The sequence below is a fragment of the Micropterus salmoides genome, unplaced genomic scaffold, assembly GCF_014851395.1.
Source record: "Micropterus salmoides isolate LMB-PRFRI ecotype aquatic unplaced genomic scaffold, ASM1485139v1 Ms_hic_scaffold_12, whole genome shotgun sequence".
NCBI classification, from domain to species: Eukaryota; Metazoa; Chordata; class Actinopteri; order Centrarchiformes; family Centrarchidae; genus Micropterus; species Micropterus salmoides.
Window position 1 is genome coordinate 1,528,011 of NW_024040263.1, and position 14,630 is coordinate 1,542,640.

The 14,630-nt window shown below is 38.8% G+C and overlaps 2 protein-coding genes across 3 annotated transcripts; one reads left to right on the top strand and one right to left on the bottom strand.

The window, feature by feature from the left end:
* The first annotated feature begins 5,395 nt into the window (after window positions 1–5,395).
* Window positions 5,396–9,577, top strand: LOC119898611 (somatostatin receptor type 5). The gene is made up of 2 exons (XM_038712760.1): window positions 5,396–6,244; window positions 6,887–9,577. The coding sequence occupies exons 1-2, from the start codon at window positions 5,459–5,461 to the stop codon at window positions 7,613–7,615; spliced, it is 1,515 nt and encodes a 504-aa protein (XP_038568688.1). The 5' UTR covers window positions 5,396–5,458; the 3' UTR covers window positions 7,616–9,577.
* LOC119898612 (protein CutA homolog) lies at window positions 9,562–14,174 on the bottom strand. Of its 2 annotated transcripts, none has more exons than XM_038712761.1 (7): window positions 14,093–14,174; window positions 13,520–13,585; window positions 13,187–13,335; window positions 12,834–12,893; window positions 12,634–12,679; window positions 10,313–10,362; window positions 9,562–10,108 (listed from the first exon to the last, which is right to left on the bottom strand). In XM_038712761.1, the coding sequence occupies exons 2-7, from the start codon at window positions 13,580–13,582 to the stop codon at window positions 10,009–10,011; spliced, it is 468 nt and encodes a 155-aa protein (XP_038568689.1). In that variant the 5' UTR covers window positions 13,583–13,585; window positions 14,093–14,174; the 3' UTR covers window positions 9,562–10,008. The 2 variants fall into 2 exon arrangements, with proteins under 2 accessions (XP_038568689.1, XP_038568690.1); XM_038712762.1 differs by lacking the exon at window positions 14,093–14,174 and adding an exon at window positions 13,821–13,842.
* Window positions 14,175–14,630: the final 456 nt, after the last annotated feature.

A 14,630-nucleotide genomic window follows, 5' to 3' on the forward strand; every position in this document is an offset into this window, starting at 1 on the left:
AAAGGGACCAACTTTGAATCACAAACCAGATGGAGTGTAAAACAAACTAAAACTTAAAAAATACAAGATATTGCCAATATGATGTCTATTTGAGCAATCAGTATGAATTCATTTGACTGGCATTTGTTTTAAATGTGACCTTGTTGTCCTCCGATCACACCAGCAGGTTGTTTGTACTAAGGCTCAAAATGTGGCTGAAATATTATGAGGTAATTATACACGCACGTCAATAGAGTTATAATTGACGAGGAAGCAGCTCTTCACCCCCAGCATCAACCATGTAATCATGGATAGGCTTCTCATACACAGACAGACTCACTGTCTACTGTCAATATAACCGTATTGACTGCTTTCAGAAAATGCAACAGTTGAAATTAAAGCTCAATACCTGACATGCTTGACAAAAATATGAACTACAAATGTGTTGTTTTCAGACTGTCCTCCACCCAAAATATGGCCGTATAGGTTATAGGTCTGAGCAAGCAGCATTTTACCCTATTCTGTTGTTTGGTGATGATCAAAGGATCAAATCCTAATCCCCTGTAGGCTTTAAAGTAGGCTCTGAAAAGTGAGTGTACCTTGATTATTCGCACAGAATGGCGACTGAAGCAAGCTTGACTTCAGTGAATTCCAATAGAGCTGGAGAAGTGGATTATCCTCCAGGAGTGGCAGTCATGGTGTCCAGTCTCGTCAATACAGGCACTTTTGCTTTTTGCCGAGGAATAAAACATTGCACTGTGAGCACACACACACACACACACACACACACACACACACACATACAGTGTGTTTTTAGGACAACAACCATCTGTGTTGAGTGACGGAGCATAAAACAAGCTTTAGTGTCTTTACTCCCTGACTATGATTGTCACTTTTTTAAAATATTTAATTTAAAAATAAATGAACAAACACGTTATTTGCTTTAGCTAATTCAAAGGTGAAGCACAAAGCCTATCCTCAAAAATGTTTGGCTGAAGTCACACAGATTGACTAATTGACCAGAAGAGTTCTGTCTCATATTTAGCAACAACCAGGTGTACTCCCTTTGCTTGCTTTTTTTTTTTTTCTGTCATCTTTCACTTCGAATGAAATGTTTGGCTGGCCTACCTCCTTGCCTACCTACCTACTTACCTACCTGCATGCACTCTGCCCCCCTGAAAGGAAGGGGTGGGATTTTTTTGGATACTTTTGGATACTTTCAAAATCTAGCTGTCTCTTGCCAGTCTCTCCAATGTTGCCTCCCCTAGCTTTAAATCATACAAGGCAGAAGACTAAAAGCATGCAATTTAGAAGTTCCGGACAATTTTTAAAACCACTTGATGTTACATAACATCACATTACTTTATGTTAAATTAAAACATCTTCTGACTTTGGTACCATATAGTGGTAGTATTACAACAGACATTGTGGCAGACAGGAATACATGCTGCCTTGTTACCTCTCGTCTCTCTGAATTGTTTTCATGAAGGTAAAGGGATGATAACCAGTTACAGAATGTGATATGTATGTATAATGTAAACGTGTGACGGAAAGGCAAGAGCAGTCAAAGTTGAAAATACAAGCTCCATAAAGCTCAGTGGAACTTCAGAGTTCATCGATTGTCCTCCGTGAGTTTGTCACTACAAGTGACCCCTTTTACATTACACTTTTGATCCATTGTTAATATAAAATTATTGATTAGTGCAGCTTCAAGGCTATGTAAACTTGTTAAGAAGAATTGTGGAGTTCTGGAGGAACATAAGACTTTTAATAATAAGACATTTGAAATGTTGCATCCATTAGATTAGATGTTCATTTTAAACATCAAGATTAACAACAACTCTTACTCTGTCTTCTCCCTTTTTAACCAACTCTTGAGTTTTAGTTTATCCAAATGTCTCTGATAGGACAGTTCTGGCTATGTAAGACTAACAAAAAGAAACATCACAATAAATATTAGTAACTCAGGATCACAGGAAGTCATTATATGATGACAAAAAGAATAATTTTTGGCCAGGTAAAGATATGATTAATCAAGACTGGGGTAGTTAATGAGCAGATGTAGCTTCTGGCTTAAATAAATATACTGATAATGTAGACTGAGTAATGTGGACTTTTAATTAAGCAAAAACAGCAACAGAAAAAAAAATGAACTTGCGTCAATCCTTTAATAATAGGAACCTAATCACATCAAAGTTTCATTGATATATGAAGCTACAGTATCTGCACTTAGCAGATCCACAAAGGAAACAGATTGTATACACACATGCCCTAATGACACACATGCACACTCTCACACAAAGCTCTGTGTATGTCATTGTTGCCATTGTATGTTGATGTAAAGACCACTGGCTCTTCAATCAGCATTCATTTAGACTCTTGTTTATCTTGTTCATTTGCTCTGGACAAGGCCTTTTGGGCCTTGTCTTGACCTCTTGATTGCCATAGCAACATCTCCCATAGAATAGCAGACAAAAGAAGTGATGCCTTCTGGGAAGAAAGATTGTCTGTCTGCTCTCATTGTGTGTGTTAGAGATTAGAATGGGAGGCTATTGTGCTGCACAACCTGAAAATCAGCAGCACATAATGTGTGTGATTATATGAGTCTGCAGGTGTGAATTGGAGTTCTCATCTTTGTTAGGACATTTAGTGAAAATATATATATAAGTTTTTTTACTATAATTTGTGCCCTTTTATGTACCTGTAATCACATAGGAATCAGAAAAAGATATAATATCTTGCAAATTCTAGTTCTAATTATATGTTCATGTAACCATTCAAGGTGGTAATTTCCCGCTTCCAGATTATGCCAGCTGGTCCAATGATTCAATTTGTTGATTATCTCGATCCTCCAGAATGACATTGTTATGATTTATGATCTGTAGAAATCCACAGCTTGCTTTTTATATATATATATATAGTCAAAACCTGATATCCTTAAGTTTAATATATCACTGTAAGAGTCACAAATCTAGATTAAGGCTTCAAGCTGCTCCTGATGGCAGGCTAGTGGCTGCTGAGTGTGTATGAATGGATGAATGAGAGGCAAAATTGCACTTTATGCGGTAAGGTAAAAATGCTAGAAAAAGCTACATAAATGCAGTCCATTTACTTGAATTCATCCATCTGCTATACACAATTCGAAAAAACCTTTTTAGTTAATTATCAGTGTCCAGATTGAGCAATGTATTCCAAGTAGTGTGCAGTAAAACCACCTTCACTCTGTGACAATATTGATTAGAGTACTTTCTATACTTCTCTAAAAAAGTATTGCTGTAGAGCTCCATTCATGTTGACTGAAGACAATGCATTGATTAATATCTTCTTCTAATGTATTGGGAGCTTTTAGCTTCACACGTACCGTGAGCACGACACGTACCATGTTGTCAAACATAATATTTTGTTCTTGATATAAATCAGGTTTTAAAAGTGCGCCCCCGAAAAAAAAATCGAGTGTGTGCTTATATTTTTAGGTATGAAGTGGCTCAGGTCATCTCACAGCTGCACAGCACATACTAGCCTCTAAAATTTACATTCAATAATTGAGGCCCTGACCTCTGGTTATTGGCTGGTTACATTCAGCATTGAAAGAAAATCTCTATCCCACAAGAGCAATTAGGAAGATTTGTATGCCGAAGAAAATAAGACAAAGATGAATAAATAAATAATAAATAAAGATGACTTTGAGGCGGTGATATTTCTTTCCCTAGCTGACATTTTGTCAGATAATCAAATACCTATTTGTTTCCATTTATACTTGTTCCATTTTTTTGTTGCAATATTGAAATGTACTGCACAAAGGGCCAGATTTACTAACATCTTGAATAAAGAGTGCTAAATTGCGTGTGCATTCTAAAGTATTGCATCTGTAATTGTAGTACCTGTTATGGGTGATTAACTAAGAATTATAACATAGATGACAACTGTGCAAACACAACGGAAGTGGCAGTATTTAAATGAGGGTTTTGCGTGTTTAATGGTTTCTGCCATGGAGAGCTGGGAGGGAAAGCAGCCACTGAGTAAAAATCTTGGTTTGTTTCATTCAGTGCGTCCAGCTCTACAACATAATTTCCTGGTGATATCAAGTTTGCACACATTTTTACTCACGCAAACCTTTAGTAAATCTGGTCCAAAAAGGGTGTAACAAAAATGACACCGGTTCTTTAACTGAGCACACTGTACAATAGACCCCCTTGTTTTTTGATGTAGTTAATATCTTTGACTTTATTTTGTCCCTCAGAATTTCTGCCTGTATCCTGTAGAACTGTAAATTATTCTTCCTTCCTTTTCCCCTCTACTCTTCCATCATCCTCGCATCCGCATTAATGCATTTAAGTTAAGGTTGTGGAGTACATCCCTCTGTTATTTTTTCTGCATAGGTCAGTGCATTTTGTTCCTAACAGAGCACCAATTATTAGCCATCAGTCTGAAGGATGGGGGTGTGCCTGCGTGTGGCAGTGTAGTTATTAAGAAGCCAGGATGGCTTCATAAACAAGTCTTGTACTAATAGGACTAAACACGTAATGTTTTTGTGGTGCAAGCTTGTTTTTGTTGTGACGGAAGGAGGGTTGTTAAGTTGATTAATAATTTGGTATTCTATAAGTCACTGAGATAGGACCAAACTTTTTTAACTTTTTACTGTTGTCCAGTGTTGTTTATGCTTTATGCTTGTTATGGAATAGTTTAATATTGTGATAAATGAGCTTATTTACTTTTTGGCAGAGCGGTAAATAATACTGTTAGTTCTATACCACTCTCATATCTGTGCGTTAAATATGGAGCTGGAGCTGGGAGACAATTAGCTTAGCTTACCGCAGAAACAGGGGAAAACAGCCAGTCTGGCTCTGTCATTAAAAAAAACTTTATTAAAGAGTTGACAGTAGAGAGATGAAAGAAAGGGGGCAAGAGAGAAATGAGACAACCAATGACCACCATTTTTCTATGCATCTAACGTGTTAAATAGTAAGCTTTAGAGGTGCTGATAGGCGGATATCTGAACAAAGCTGCGCTAGTTGTTTTCCCACTTCCACTCTAGTTTTATATTGAATGGACAGATACGGGAGTGGTATCTTCTCATCTAAAGGCATATTCACATCACAGCAAGGTTATTGTGCTGCGTGTTTGTTGGTGCAGTACTTACCACTATACCATAATAAATCAACTTAGCTACAATGCTAATATTGTGAGACTCAAACAGTGTTTTTTGTGCACTGGCTCACTGTGAGCATCCACGCAGAGCTGTCGCAATGCACCGCATTCACATTCACGAATTGCAAAGTATTTGTAATAGCTGTTTTCTAACAATAATCTCAATACACTGTAACTCTTGGCAACAACTTATTAATTATTAAGGTTTAGACATGCAGTCCTAATTTTTGAAATGTGCTATTTTAACTAACTTTACTTTGCCTTGTAGGGCCACTGACCTGTCACATAGGATCTTATCTCCTTCAGTAGCCTCATATTCCTTAATGCCTCCATGGAGTTTATCCAGGCCACCCAGGTTTCCTTGCTGCCTCAGGAAGGCCTTACAGCTACCTGGAGTAACAACTCCATTCCCCCCTACTCCAATTTCCTGCTCCTCTCCACTCCTTCTGAACCGCTTCTCGACTTCATCCCAAATGATGGCTCTTTCCTCTTAAACAGCACCAGGCAGAACGGCACCAAATCTGAAGCTGAATCCCTCCCTGGCCTGGCTGGAATCTTCATCCCTCTTATCTATGGGATAGTCTGTGTTGTTGGTCTCGTGGGCAACACTCTAGTCATCCATGTTATTGTGAACTACACCAAGAATGAGTCCGTCACCAACATCTATATCCTCAACTTAGCCATTGCAGACGAGCTCTTCATGCTTGGCCTGCCTTTCTTGGCGGTGCAAAATGCTCTGCTCTCTTGGCCCTTTGGGTCTCTAATGTGCCGTGTGGTCATGACAGTGGACGCCATCAACCAGTTTACCAGCATCTTCTGCCTGACTGTGATGTCAGTGGACCGCTACCTGGCTGTGGTGCACCCCATCCGCTCCTTCTGGTGGCGGCGCCCCCGTGTGGCCAAGGCCATCAGTGCCACAGTTTGGGCAGGGTCCTTTGTGGTGGTGCTGCCGGTGGTGGTGTTTGCCGACGTGCTGAAGGATGATGGGAACTGCAGCATCGTGTGGCCTGAGCCAGCAGAAGTGTGGAAGACGTCTTTCATCGTGTACACGTGCACCATGGGCTTCTTCTGCCCCCTGCTGGTCATCTGCATGTGCTACCTGCTGATCGTCATCAAGGTACAACATTTACAGTAACACAGATATGTTTTGTTAAGATAGAGTTGAGAAGTGGGAGGAGCTGCCAGTTCCAGAAATGTTTTTCCCCCTTTTGTATTGCCAATTGAGCGTTTCCTTTAACGATATCTTCATTGTTACTGAATATAGAAACACATAACTCTCCTGGATAATGTATCAACCATTTTTATGTTATGACTACGAATTTTAATACTTTGTACCTTCGACTTTTGTATTATTCCACCAGGAGAGTCCCATCCAAGCTGTAGAAGTGCTCCAACTGTGAGTCACATAACATTCTCTATGGGAAAATTAAATTGTACTTTTACTTCCAGGGGTGCCTAAAATAAGTCCTCCCACTTTGGAACTCTGTTGCATTATTTTTAAGTCAGAGATATTTTTGCAATATTTTGCTTGGCTCCAGCCTTTACCCCCCGGCATTGGATAAGCGATGGTTGTACAATACTTAAGACACCTCACTGTCAGCAGTTACCTTACAAACTATTTCTTATTAGGTTGGCAGCAGAAATCTCAGGTGAGGATAACTCTGTAACTGAGATTTTTATTTGGGTAAGCTGAGCCATTGCTAGTAAATGTATGTGTTTAAATAAGACAGGTAAAAGTTGTTTATCTTTCCTTCTAAAGGTGCGCAGTGTTGGAAAACGGGCACAGGCCACGTCGTCTCGGCGCAGGAAGTCAGAACGTAAAATCACCAGGATGGTGGTTGTTGTGGTGGCAGTGTTTGTCCTTTGCTGGCTACCATTCTATGCTCTAAATATAGTCAACCTCTTGGTGGTCCTGCCCGGGGACTTCAGGGGGCTCTACTTTTTTGTTGTTGTGCTGTCATATGCAAACAGTTGTGCCAACCCCATACTGTACGGATTTCTGTCTGACAACTTCAAGAGAGGCTTCAGGAAGGCTCTGTGTGGCACTTCACATAGGGTGAAGAACAACGACAGGGCTTGCACTGAGGTACAGAGGCCAACAGAGGAGTGGGGCGGCATTGTGCTCCAAGTACAAAAAAGTGAAGGAGTCGCTGTTGTGCATAGGAAAAACTGTGGTGAAAAAAAAGAGGAGGAGGAGGAAATCAATGGAACAGAAGGGGCCATGCAGATGAGTGAAATATGCAAGAGGTCACAAAATGGTAACCACAGTGGAGTAACAGAGGGCGTGAGCCCCCAGGTCATGCAGAGGAGTAAGTCAGAGCTGGAACACTCTGGTCAGACAGCCACAAATGGAGAACCGGCTGGGAAGGGCCCAGGCTTTGATAGTGCTGAGACAGCATCCCCTATAGCCAGTAAAAGTAGAAACAGCAGGTCACAACCTGAAGAATTCCTGGACAAAAACAATGTGCTTGAAATCAGCTATCTGTGACAGATGCCATGTTTTCAGTGGATTTTGGTACATGCCATTTAAAGTGTATTCTAAATGGCTGTAAATATCAAAAACAACTGTGGATTACAGATTACAATCTCAATGTTAGATCATGTGGTGTGCCAATCTTTGAAGCTGGGGTGAGATCTTTTTTCTTGGCTGAAATAGCAATTCGCATGATGTCATAGACTGCCGAATTCAATGCAATTGATTTTGCCATGGTGCAAAAATATAAAAATAATGTAAGTTTTACAAAATATAAAAGCAGTCTCGATGTTAACCATTTTGAATCACAACCAATGGAAACCTAAAAGATAGGAAGAACAAATTTAAATATCTGAAACGGTTGGAAAAACACAATGCCTTGGAAAATGGCTGCAATTATTATAAGGACAGTATGCAATTACTGTTGCAGAATACATGCAGAAACACAATGAATGAACGTTCAAGAGTTACCGTTTATTCTTGAGATTTATATTTATTTCCTGATGTTTTGTTCCTGATTTTGTGTTTGGATGTCTCACTTTTAATCTTGAGTACTTTTTACTGGTATGGTCCCTTTAAACTGACAGAAGCCTAGATTTTAGACCAAGAAGGTCTTAAAAGATTGATGTAACCCTTTATATTTGTTTATTGCTGTCATGTTGAAGAAGATTGTTACTGAAAAAAAGAAAATCAGGAATATGTTGTTCTGAAATGGCTAATGCACTGTATGAATCATGTCCCAGAGGGAGAAAACACAGCTAATGTGAAATTAAAAATGTCAACTATATTTACTTCTACTGCATTGGATTTTTAAAACAGTCCAGGTAAATTAGGTAAATTGCACTGTTTTCACAAGCATGTTTCACTTGTGTGCCTGTTGTTTTGTGCTTTTGTTTCGTGTAACAATATCCATACTGTGCTTGCCTGAGCATACATACATACATACATGGAGCTGGGCATAGATGCAACTCAGTCACTGCATTTCTTCAAAGCAACTACAGCACGTGATTTCTTTTCACTCTTTAAGGCTAACTGACAACAACTTGGTTTATTTACTGCCCGAGATGTGCAATAACAGAAATAGGAACAATGCCAGACTACTACTTTCTAAATAGGTATATAGCAGGTTTCAAGAAGAAGCATGTTTAAAGTCTATTTTCTCCTTGTGACTGGAACTTTAGGTGAGTCATATTTAACTGGATTTTGGGGGGTGGGGGGAGGGTTTCAGAAAGTCTGCTCTCAGATATGATTAGTGATTTCAGATAGTGAGAAAACTGCACTGCAGTGTGGAAAACACATGATCATGTTTGTATTTACTTATTAATTCCTCTTAAAATATGAAGAAACCATGTAGAAGAGAGAAATGAAACACACATATAAGCATAGAAAACACAACCTTTAACATTAACTCTGATCTATTTAAGTGTTATTTTTAGTATTTTTGAAGAATTCTCTACCTCATGCTCGTAGTTTAACACATTATGTTGATAAATTGAATGGAAAGTTGGTTATGATGGTTGCAAAAGTAGGGGTGTGTTGTGTAGTGTATTGTGAACCTTATAGTTCATGTCTTACTTAACGCTAATAGACTTAAGTCAAATCCCAGATCAGCAGGTTATATTACAAGGCCAACTTGCCACATGATTGTTTTTTTTTCATCTTTTTGTCTATGATCACAAGTAGTGCTTGCATTTAGATGTTGTGTTTTCAACAATGTTGCTTTGGTAAAGTAATAAATCCAAGTGTTATGTGGTTACAGTGGGCTAAATAAATGTTTACAGATGATATTTGTATGTAAATGTTTTTGTCCATTAATAAAAGTGGTGTTGTATGTATTCATGCCACTGAAACGACTGCACAATGTGTACATTTATACAGTATGTAATATGTTCATGACATGTTTGTCGTGTTGACCTCAAATTTACTGTATGTTGTTCACCAAGAAAGACTTAAAACCAATAAAAAATAATCATCCACTTTATTGGAAAAGCTTCTTTTGTAAAACAGATCTGGAATCTAACTGATGTCTGTTCACTTACAACATTTTAGTGGCAGGTAAAAACAGGTGAACAGTGTAACACAGCTCAATCTGCACCTGGTTAACTTTGAAAATGAAAGACCAGCACTGCCCTCTAGAGGCTAACATACTAGAAAGGGAAAATATTACAAGACTCAAATGATGGCCGGAACACAACAAAAGAGGAAATATTTTAGATAACATGATAGTTTTAATAACTTCAAAACACCCAGTGTATTGCTTTTTTTTTTTTTTTACACAATGCACATTTTTTTCTTATTTTGTAAGTCCTGGACTTTTGCAGTTAGAAATAACATGACATTTTTGGATAGTGTATTTATTGTGCTTGAGTATTGTCAAATAATGGATCCACTCATCCATCAGTCCATCTTTACTCAGGGACAACATCTCCTATCCACTTGAGGTAAGGCGGGTTGCCCTGGTCAATAGGCATACTGATGACCTCGGCCACCTCATAAGGATGGTTAGAGCTGTAGAGGACAATGAGCAGTTATGAGTCAACTGAGTGCACAGACAGGCACACAGTGCATATAAATAGCAGTAATTAAAGCCATGCTCTTTGACTGCGTGAGTCATGGCAGGTAATGGATTACATAATAAACACAGTGTTCCTGTTAAGAGTAAGGTAGGAGCAAGGTGTATTTTTTTTGTACCGAGTTTAAAAATAAACTTACCGGACATATTCAGCAAGAGCAGGTACCTTGGAACTTCTTGTTTTAATCATCTAAACAGGAAAGAGACACTGGGTCAGCTACCAACTTCATCACATACAGTCTCGTCCAAACGTGTTGGAACAGTAAGGCAACTCAGGAAATATCACCGTTTGTTTGAACCCACCCATTTTTCAAGTGAGCAAAACTATTGGAACATGTGACTGACAGATGTTTCTTGTTGCCCAGGTGTTGCCTTTTAGGTTGATTGTCCAAACATTAAATAGCTCTGCATGACTAGTCTAAGTTTTCATCCTTGGTTCAAACCTGTAAGTACTGCATTTCCTGTTAAAGAGGATAAACCAACATGAAGACCAGAGAGCTGTCTATGGGAGAGAAGCAAGCCATTGTCAAGCTGAGAAAAGAAGGAAAACTGACCACAGTGCAGGGGTGAAGGTATCACAATCCACTGTTGGAAGAAGACTCAGAGCAGAAATATAGAGGCCACACCACAAGATGCAAACCACTCATCAGCAGGAAGAATCGGAAGGCCAGAGTGAAATTTGCAAAGAAGTACAGAGACGAGCTGCAAAAGTCCTTGAACGCAATCTTATGGATTGATGAGACCAAGATTAATCTCTATCAAAGTGATGGAAAGGCCAAAGTGTGGAGAAAGAAAGGAACTGCTTCTGATCCGAAGCATACAAGCTCATCTGTGAAGCATGGTGGAGGTGATGTCATGGCTTGGGCGTGCATGGCTGCTTCTGGAACAGGCTCATTAATATTTATTGATGATGGATCTGATGATGGTATCAGCAGAATGAATTCAGAAGTGGACAGAAACATTCTGTCTGCCAATTTACGGAGAAATGCATTGAAACTAATGGGGAGGAAGTTTATCATGCAGCAGGACAATAAGCCAAAGCACACTGCCAACAAAACAAAGGACTTCATCAGGGGGGAAAAGTGGAAGGTTTCAGACTGGCCAAGTCAGTCACCTGACCTTAACGCAACAGCGCTGCATTTCACCTCCTTAAGAGGAGACTGAAGGGAGAAACACCCTGAAAAAAACAAGAACTGAAAGAAGCTGTGGTAAAAGCCTGGAATAGCATCACAAATGAAGAAGGCAACAGTTTGCTGATGTCGATGGGTCGCAGGCTTGAGGCAGTTATTGCAAGCAAGGGTTACGCCACCAAATATTAAATGTTATTTACTTTAAGATTATTTGTTCCATTACTTTTGCTCACCTAAGAATGCTGTGGTCTAATACAAACAGTGGTATGTCCTAAGTTGTTTAACACATCTAGATGTGAATACCAGGAAATAAAAGCTGAAATTCTGAACTCTTGTCTCATCTTTTGATCTTAAACCCAAATGTCTTCAGTGAACAACAAAAACAAAGTAATTTGCCTTACTGTTCCAATACTTTTGGAGGGGACTGTACTTGATGAGACAGTCATGTGAATTGTGAATTTGTTGCCTTCTCTCACTAATTATGAGAAGGTCTATGACATGCCAATGGTTTTTAACATTCCTAATCCTGGAAATCTTTCTCTACCCCGTCCTGCTCAATCACATTTGCAAGTACTGCAGGCCATGAAAGAGCTAACATTGGTCATGGTTCATCATGTAGTTGGACATGCCTGGGTCAGGAATTTAAGGCACCGTGATCACCTAATCTGATCATCTCGATTCTCGAAAGACATAAATATCATGTAGTTTGTTTGATCCTGAAAATTTGTTTTGCGCATATTTGACAAAGCCAAAACCCAGCTCACATCTGATAATGTGTGCTTTAGTGTTGACTCATTCAAACAGCGACTAAATAAACTTTTCTCCACTGACAGATAATCTTGTTTTAATCTGTTTTGTTAACATGTCTTGTCCATTAGACTCTATAGTCTGGTTTTATTTGGTCATTAAGTGGTGAAGAAACTAAACATTCAGACTCGTATTTCATCTCATTCTTTGATTATTTTCATTATTTCTAAAACTTTTGAATTATATGTAAATTATACGTAAAATAAATTTTCACACACTTAGAACCCGCATTTTATTCAAATATTCTAAAGAAGTTACTATGAGTTTATGGATATTTATCAACGTCAATAAGCTTTATTGTATTAAAGATGGTATTTAAGTGCTAGTTGCAGCGGTGATGATAGTGGGTACTATAATGGTAGCAAATGTGGTAGCAGAAACAGCAGTAAAGGTTACAGGTGCTGCTGTAGCAATAAGAGTATTTGAAATAATAGCAGCAATGACAGTAATTTAGAAATAGGATTTAGCTTAACTTTAAGTAAAATTTTACTCAGGTAATATTACAGTATATAGTTATAACTCACCAGCAGCACCTCGTTGTCCTCCTCAATCTTACCCTGCCATTCATATCTGGAGGAACATACCAAAATAAGACATTTTTCTTCAAATGAACTTTAGAGAGTAATCCTCATTTATCATGACCTTTCTTTAAGAAAAAATACATCTTGAAACATAGATCACCCAGTCTAGCGTGACACTAAAAAGCAGCCTTCTCAAAACCTACACAGATTTGATTGCTGGGACAATGTTGACACAAGCAGCAAGCTTCTTTTCCACAATACCCCTGTGAGATGGAAGAAAATAATCAATCAGCCACAAATGAAATCATGCGTAAGAACTTGAAAGAATGCTAAATCCCATTGATTGAATGGCAGAAATGACAATGAAACTGGGTGAACTCGATGAGCTCAAAGTACTTCCAATCATATGCAACATCCCATTTTTATTATGCCCATCCAGTAACACAGAGACATGAAGAATAGATTTCCATAACTTTTACTTTATCCTTTATTCTATAAACATGTTAAAAGATAAAACATTTCTAAAACAGAATTAAGATGTTGCTGATTGTATCACCTGGCCAAGTCTTTAGCCACTGTGTCGTTAGGACAAGTGACAAAGGCGGCAGAGTGTGTGCCCGACGTGTACGTCTCAGATGCCATGGAAAACGCCCTCAGTCCAACAGTCCTCAGCAACTGGAACATAAACACACTGAGGAGCACCGTCTGGGAGGAGAAAAGACAGAGCAGGAAGAGGAAGAAACCCAACCAACAAGTGAGCATCGATGTGTCCAGAATACATCAGAGCAAGCGTTGAGTTCTGTAATGAAAACCTACAAGTTAAATGAGGTGTGTTATGGTTAAGAGGCGTTCGCATGCACCATGTTGCATCAAGGAAACACACACTCACCACAACAAAAGCTTTCAAGGATCCACCTTGCAGTGTCTCTGCACTGGGCAGTCCAATGCGCATTGCCTGAGCGGGTCAAAAACATGACAGTTAGCCAGCCAATATATTCACAGTCACTGACTCAAATTGTGAGAACTACGGATATGCCCTCAAAGCTGGGGTTCGTTTTTATTTTAACTTCGTTCAATAGGGTATCTCTACAACAAGTTGAAATCTAAATGTGTTTAGATTTCATGAATGCACCGTTGTACGTTAACGTTGCAGTAGCATAAAGTCACTCTTTCCCTCATATGTACTTTACCTTTTGCCCATAACGCCAATCAAATACCACGAACAAAAACGTACAAACATCTAAATAGTTTCTAGTTTTTTGGAGACTTGTTGCAGACGAGGTGTGTTTAAGTTAGCGTCAGCTAGTAGCATGTGTTAGTTGTTAGTCAGGAGCAAAAGCACTGGCGACTTTATAAAAAGGTATCACTACAAGACGAACTGACTAAAAATGTCAGATAATTTGGTTAATATTGAGTGAGAAAATGCAAAACCTGTTATGGGTGATTTTTTTGTGTGACTTACCTTCTGCCAGCTGCCTGGTTCTGCCCACAGACACCAGCACGCCCTACCGTAAAGCGTGACGGCTGTATGTTTGTGAAACTGTCGTAAATCAGCACTGGGCTCTCCAACGTTCGCCTTCAGCAAAAAATAAATAAATAATTATACTTGTCATCATCCCAAGGTTTCCAAGGATGTTAGATGGATGTAAGTCAAAACAAGATTACTAAAATGTATAATTATAATAAATAATCGATTTGATGTTGTCAGTTGGAGCAGATAATGTTTTAGTCCATCATGAACAAGCACAAGGACATGCATCAATCACGTCTATTAAATGTAGGCCTATTGATCTTTCAGTAGTAGTCTGTTACACATTTCCCCATTGTTATATTGGCGTCTCATGCTGTTTTTGTTTTTTGTAAAATATAAACGTTTGCAGTTTCAGTTAATATTTTGATGTGTGTATTGTAGGGGGGAAATATCACCACTAAATTACTCAGAAGTGAAATGATCTTTCTATTGATCTTGACGCTTTAGGTAGGACTACTTTTTTAGTGCT